This window comes from Sinocyclocheilus grahami, unplaced genomic scaffold, assembly GCF_001515645.1.
Source record: "Sinocyclocheilus grahami isolate Dianchi unplaced genomic scaffold, SAMN03320097.WGS_v1.1 scaffold1131.1, whole genome shotgun sequence".
NCBI classification, from domain to species: Eukaryota; Metazoa; Chordata; class Actinopteri; order Cypriniformes; family Cyprinidae; genus Sinocyclocheilus; species Sinocyclocheilus grahami.
Genome location: NW_015506310.1, coordinates 51375 through 58385, shown reverse-complemented (window position 1 = coordinate 58385; position 7011 = coordinate 51375). Strand labels below are relative to the sequence as shown.

Here is a 7011-nt window from a genome sequence, read left to right as displayed (position 1 = left end):
CCAATTATATTAAAACTGTCTAAACATGTAGGCCTACATTCATATAGATTGCTAGGTTATACCACTGGATTAACTGTAGCCTACATAATGTCAGTTATAGAAAACTTGTTTATAATACAAATGAAAAGCATACAAAAGTTCTGATGTTGTTTTAAATGTTCTTCACACATATTCTTTTTCCGATGCGTTTGATTTCGGTGCCGGGTATTTGGGGACGAATGCTCGTTCCTCTTTCTGCTGGCACTGGCAGCACAGTATCGCGCCCCCGCTGAGCAGCAGCCCCGCGGCGGCCCAGCCAGTGTAGTGCGACGCCCCGAGCTCCCGTCTCTGCACGTCAGACACGAGCGGGTCGTAGAAATCCCGGATAATGGTGTGCGCCGACCAGGAGACGGGTGTGAGACACAGCAGTCCACTAATGATGAAAAACACCCCTGCAGATATGACAACTCTTGCCTTCGAGGCTTTGTTCTCGATACAGGTGGTGCATTTCCCTCCTACAACCGCCAGGAGAATGCCGAAGACAGAGAGCACGATGGAGAGGACAAGCAAAGCGCGCGCGGCTTGCAGGTCCGGGGACAGGGCGAGCATTGAATCGTACACTTTGCACTGCATGTGCCCCGTGCTCTGAACCACACAGACCATCCACAGTCCCTCCCAAATGATCTGCGCCGTCACGATGTTGTTGCCAATGAAAGCTGTAACCCTCCACATAGGAAGGACGCAGGTTATAATAGACCCCAGCAACCCAACAAACGAAAGGGCAACTCCTAAAACCTGCAACCCCAAAGATGCCATGGTTCTTTTCGTCCCGTCACACTTCGTTTTTATTGACTGAGAGGGAGTTTATATGCAGACTCCCCAACTCCTCGGGGTGGGATTTGGGGATTTGAACAACGAACTGGATTTGAGAAGCAAAAAAGGGATGTGGTTTTGGACGTGGTTCATTTAAAAAATATATATATTTATTTGGGTCTCTTTTGGTCATATGAACTCCTAAAACACTTCACAACCCTTACATATTTATGGCATGATACACACTTTCGTGTCTGCATGTTTTTTTGTCATTTCATTTGTTTTCCTGTTTTTGTTTTTAATAATATTACTGATAACGTGTTTCAATGTTTTGTAATTGGAAAATCTTAATAAATAAACTGTTAAAAACATTTCACATTCTAACAAATTCACTTAATCTGTCTAACAACATATGCAATAAAACACACAAGGACGCTTTACTCTTAAAGTCATAAACATTTTAAATTATGTATTTAGTTTGATTTGTTGGAAATGTTAGTGAAAAAAAATTATATATGTCAAACTCCGCACTGTAAAATAATTTGTTCACTCAGCTTACATTTTTTTAGTTCTATTTTTGCTTTGACTAAGTTGTTTTATTGACTTTTATTTCTAAAAAGTTTAGTTGACATAATAAAATAGTTGAACCAACTACTTATTTCAAGTAACCTTGACTTGAAAAGTTTAGTTGAAATATGTTAACTTACATTAGAAATTTTTCTGTACTAAAATGTAAGTTACTTTAACTTAATGTGGCATATTTTCTCAACTTGCAATAGCACATTCAACCAAATAAATAACACATTTTGTTCCATATTGTCCCTTGAAAATGAACAAATAATCGTAAAACATGTTGAAATCATATACAGCGATTCCAGAATTCTGTCTAAATTACATTTCAGTTAATGTTCAAAACAATTAACACACTGAAAGTGGATTAAAAAAACGTAACTGTGAAATAACCTTTAAACATGAAATCTATTTTTTCCTATAAAATTACATTTAACGTCATGCCACTGATGGAAACTGTAAAAACATGCCGAGACAACTTTTTAACTTTAAAATACAACAGCTAACACATCTCTTATTAGAAATGCACAACACAATTCTAAATGTTTGTAAATACAAACTAAAAAACAAATTATATAGAAATTACAGAAAAAATTCCATATATATAATTTCTCAATTAAATAAAACGTACCAAAACAAAATCATCAGAAAATGACATTGCAATTGCAAGATGCAAATTTCCTTGGAAAACAATGCGGAAAGTGTATTAATGCATTACATTTGTATGTTGTTGTTTTTTTACACATATATATAATTTCTCAATTAAATAAAACGTACCAAAAAAAATCATCAGAAAATGACATTGCAATTGCAAGATGCAAATTTCCTTGGAAAACAATGCGGAAAGTGTATTAATGCATTACATTTGTATGTTGTTGTTTTTTTACTCTCAAAGTGACATAGCCAATGACTTAAAAGTATAGTTCAACGACTTTATTCAACAGTTCTCCTCTTCCCTGTCAGGGGCAAAAATTGCTGGTCGTGATATAAAAAAGTTTCCGTGGTTTTGTGTGAGCATCATTTAAGAAAAATAAAAAGCAAACATCTGTTTCAACTTCAACAAGGGAGAAAAAATATTGTGATAATAATAATACATTTTCTTTTATAATGAAACGTTATTTTAATTATTAAAAGATCACAATGATAGCCTTAAGAATATGTTCAGAAAACCATACACTGAGACAAATCTCGCAATAATGAGGTAATTAAATTTCTATAAAATTTCTTCTTTAAGCCTTTCAGTAAATTCACCATTTATATATATATATATATATATATATATATATATAATGTGCAATTATTTATTATAAAGCCCGATTTGTGAGTCCATGTGGCCTATGCAAATGTATCTTGCGTTACATGTTTAAATCATGAAGAATCATGCATTTTCAGTGCGTTAGGCCTTTCAGTGGCTTTTAAAAAGTGATTGGAACAAGATCGAATTTCAAAAAATTGGTGGGGACATGAGCCACGTGCAAATGATATGATTATGTCCGTGGTTTGTTATTCAGACAGCCTTGTTTTTGAAATTAATTAGGAGGAAATAGCGGGAAATCCTGACCAGCTGCATCAAATCACATTACAAACCAGGCACTATAAATAATTGCATCGGCCATTCAGGTGCTAGGCTCTGCTACTTTGCATACTAACACGAACGTATAATGGCATCTGCTGGGCTTCAGATTTTGGCCGCTGCCCTCGCGGTCATCGGCTTGTTGGGAGATATCATTATCTGCGCGCTCCCCATGTGGAAAGTGACGGCGTTTATTGGCAACAACATCGTGACCGCACAGATCTTCTGGGAAGGCCTTTGGATGAACTGCGTGCAGCAGAGCACAGGGCAGATGCAGTGCAAGGTCTATGACTCCATGCTGGCGCTACCACAAGATCTCCAGGCCGCTCGAGCTCTTGTTATCATCTCCATTCTCGTGACCTCCTTGGGAGTCATTCTGGCTGTCGCTGGAGGCAAGTGCACCAACTGCATTGACGATCAGGATGCAAAGGCTAAAGTGGGGGTCGTGGCCGGCGTGTTCTTCCTGGTGGGTGGCGTTCTGTGCCTGATCCCGGTCTGCTGGTGCGCGCACACAGTCATCAGAGACTTCTACAACCCCATTCTGTCTGAGGCTCAGAAGCGGGAGCTGGGGGCGTCGCTGTTCATCGGCTGGGGTGCGTCTGGGCTGCTGATCATCGGTGGGGCGCTTCTGTGTTGCCAGTGCCCGAGGAGTGACGGTCGCGGTTATTCCGTGAAGTACTCTGCACCGAGGTCTGCTCCAGGAGCCTATGTGTGAGACTCGGACTTTCTGGACTGGAATGAATTCTCCTGTTTGTTGAAGGAAGAGATTTGAACGTTTTACTTTCTGTTCTTGCTTGACTATTTTAACAATAAATTCATGTTTTCTTTTTATTTTAATGCTTTTTATTTATAAAGTTTCTATAAACTTGGACAAGTGCGCAGCCATCTTTAGGATTCTTTAAATTTTTGCGGTCAGGTTCTAGACCTGAGACAAACCAAAAACTGGTACGGTGCGCTTTTAAAAAGGTCCTAATATGGACCATTTCAGTGGCAACTTAATTTCATTTTTTGGAAGGGTACTGCCACAGTGTTTGTTTGCTGAAAGTGCGTGTTTTATTTTAATGCTTTTTATTTATAAAGTTTCTATAAACTTGGACAAGTGCGCAGCCATCTTTAGGATTCTTTAAATTTTTGCGGTCAGGTTCTAGACATGAGACAAACCAAAAACTGGTACGGTGCGCTTTTAAAAAGGTCCTAATATGGACCATTTCAGTGGCAACTTAATTTCATTTTTTGGAAGGGTACTGCCACAGTGTTTGTTTGCTGAAAGTGCGTGTTTTTGTACCAAACTTACCAATCCATTACAATACTGGGGCTATTTTTTCCCCATCAAGCTCCAAATGCAGCAATAAAATTCTGTATTTGGATGGTGGATAGAAAAGGCAATTATTTTCGAAAGTTAATTAAGATCAACTGATTCTCAAATTCAACCTCATGGCATGCATAAGGCAAAGTTTTCAAAATCCACAGCTAGCTTGGTGTTACACCCCCACCCCATTTGAAGGTTGCTTTAGATGAAAGATGCTAGCTAAATCTCAAATCCAATGTGGCTCTTGCAGGGGCAGTTGTGCAAACCTGGTAAGTCTGTTAGCCAAGGGGGTAATCAGTCTTTCTTTTTAGATTCAAATCAGACCAATCTATCTTTTTGCAACTGACCTTAAAGTTATGACCAGTCTTGAAGTAAAAAAAAAAAGATGACTAACTTTTTAGTCTAAGCAGTTAATGCCGCAGGCCCAGAGGATTGACATTAACATATCATGATTTGAAACCTGCACCATAGGAACCATACTTAAGAGCTGCAGGGCAAGTGAAAATGATCAGAATAGAATTATGTATATTTGTAGGCAAAAACCAGGAAATTAGTTAGCATTTTACACTTCCAGTTTCATTGTCCTGAAGTCAATGTTTAAGCTCTTGTCTTAAAAAGGTGGTTGCTAACAAGTGGCTAAATGAGACTACAGAGGTTGTTGGGGACATTAATTAAACATCGCACTGAACAGGAACTCAAAACCTTCAGGGAAAACATTTGTTTAAATAAAGAGTTGATGGAAGCTTAGTCATGTAGCAGTGGTATAGTTTGTTTACAGCCGTGATTGTATTTATGCTACAAAATTCACAAAAGTTGTTTGTCACAGACCTCATTTTCAGCAATAAAAAAAAAAAAAACTTTTGTCAAAGGGGACCAGGGCTAACCTCCAGGCTAGCCTAAAAATATGTTATTGCAGTGTTCTATAGTAACAAAGTGTCATTTGTTAATAAAACTATATATAACTTCAGAAAACTTGGAAATAATTTTTTTGAAGCATAGTCTCTATGAACTGTTGTTTTATGAAAACAAATGAAAAATAAACAGCATACAGGTTTGGAATGAGCTTTAGGGTGAGTAAATAAAGACAGAAGGTGCATCCCAATTTGCATACTTGTGCACTATTCTGCTGTTTTTAGTATAAATAGTGCAAGTAGTGTGTTCACACTGAACATTCCAAAAGGTGAAAGTGCACTTAAAATGCCTGGATGATGTACTTAACTAAAATGTATAATGTTGGACACTTTATGCACTCAACTGTCACAGCTTTATACTGGATGAGGAAGTGTTTCTGATGTTGGATGACAAATTAATCTTATATAATTCATACACTATACTGTTGAGTACGTAGAGTACAGTGCATCATTTGGGACACAACTAGAATTTTTATTTTGGATGAACTATTGTTTTAGTGAAGCCATGCCCAATTTCAGTGTTTTCAATTTAGGTTAGCTGTTGCTTAAAATAATTGAATTGTACTTTTTCCATGAATCTGTCCTTATTGTGGCTTTACTGATTAGAAGAATCAAGTTGAGCAGGAAACTCTATATGGGTCTCCTCCCCTAGCTTTGCTTTCTCTTTGTTCAAATACCAATACCCGAGGTACAACACGGAAGAGCATTCACTTTGTCAATAGTCGTTTGCGCTCACAACTACAACGTTTTTCCTCCCTTTTATTGCAGATGAATCGGCTTTGTTCTGTAAAAGATGAGACGACAAATCTTGGCTGTATGTCTGGCTGTGTTGGGCCTGTGCGGTACTATCCTGGTGTGTGCATTGCCTATGTGGAAAGTGACGGCCTTCGTGGGAGCAAACATTGTGACAGCACAGGTTTTCTGGGAAGGCTTGTGGATGAACTGCGTCCTACAGAGCACCGGTCACATGCAGTGCAAAGCGTATGACTCCATCCTGGCTCTGACTCAAGATCTCCAGGCAGCTCGAGCTTTGATCTGTGCCTCTATTGCAGTCAGTGTGGTTGCCATTGGACTGTCCGTTGTTGGAGCCGACTACACCAACTTTTATAGAGAAGAGCGACTTAAAAAGACTAACACTGGAATAGCAGCTGGTGCAGTCTTTATAGTTGCAGGTGTACTGTGCCTTGTTGCTGTCAGCTGGTCGGCATATGTTATCATCTTGGACTTCTATAATCCTCAAGCAATAGCAGGGAGAAAAGGAGAACTGGGAGCCTCCATCTATGTAGGATGGGTGGCCGGTGTTCTGCTGATTGTAGGTGGTGGGCTGCTCATCAGCACATTCTCCAACCGATGTTGACCAGATGTGTTTTAAGCCTTAAGTAACTCAAGTGATGTTTGGATTGTGCAACTTTTGTTGCGAACATCCGACTGTTAGTACAAATGCGTTTATATGGTCACAAATGAGCTTTTTTTGATTAGTGATTTATAATATGTTAAATAATATAGGCAAGGCAAGGAAAGTTAATTCATATATAGCACATTTCATACAATGGTAATTCAAATTGCTTTACAGAAAGAGGATTAAAACAATCAGCAATCATAAAAAGGAAAAATCATAATCATAATAAAAGAAAAAATTATAATTAAAATAAATGAGCTAAAATGAAAAATTATATATTAAAAGGACATAAAAGGAAGATTAAAAAAGAATAGTGCAGTGCAATCTATACAGCAGAAAAACAGTGTATACAAATATTTCTTCTTTATTTTGTCACAATTTGCTATTTATTTGCAGGCTAAAAAAAAAATCCAATATTTGTTGAACCCCATTTCTTAAATCTGTTGTATGTCTTCTT

At 38.0% G+C, this 7011-nt stretch overlaps 3 protein-coding genes across 3 annotated transcripts; 2 read left to right on the top strand and 1 right to left on the bottom strand.

Annotated features, from left to right (window-relative positions):
* Positions 1 to 21: 21 nt before the first annotated feature.
* On the bottom strand, positions 22 to 814 carry cldn29 (claudin 29). The gene has a single exon (XM_016252803.1). The coding sequence runs from the start codon at positions 793 to 795 to the stop codon at positions 163 to 165; it is 633 nt and encodes a 210-aa protein (XP_016108289.1). The 5' UTR covers positions 796 to 814; the 3' UTR covers positions 22 to 162.
* A 2164-nt stretch (positions 815 to 2978) lies between these two features.
* Positions 2979 to 3769, top strand: LOC107567186 (claudin-like protein ZF-A89). The gene has a single exon (XM_016252827.1). It carries the CDS (start codon positions 3024 to 3026, stop codon positions 3648 to 3650), a length of 627 nt encoding a protein of 208 aa, XP_016108313.1. The 5' UTR covers positions 2979 to 3023; the 3' UTR covers positions 3651 to 3769.
* A 2108-nt stretch (positions 3770 to 5877) lies between these two features.
* Positions 5878 to 6666, top strand: cldn28 (claudin 28). The gene has a single exon (XM_016252809.1). The coding sequence runs from the start codon at positions 5949 to 5951 to the stop codon at positions 6510 to 6512; it is 564 nt and encodes a 187-aa protein (XP_016108295.1). The 5' UTR covers positions 5878 to 5948; the 3' UTR covers positions 6513 to 6666.
* Positions 6667 to 7011: the final 345 nt, after the last annotated feature.

What these genes read in the sequence shown, in the direction of transcription:
- cldn29 (XM_016252803.1), bottom strand. Translation starts at nt 795, where the DNA reads ATGGCATCTTTGGGGTTGCAGGTTTTAGGAGTTGCCCTTTCGTTTGTT.
- LOC107567186 (XM_016252827.1), top strand. Translation starts at nt 3,024, where the DNA reads ATGGCATCTGCTGGGCTTCAGATTTTGGCCGCTGCCCTCGCGGTCATC.
- cldn28 (XM_016252809.1), top strand. Translation starts at nt 5,949, where the DNA reads ATGAGACGACAAATCTTGGCTGTATGTCTGGCTGTGTTGGGCCTGTGC.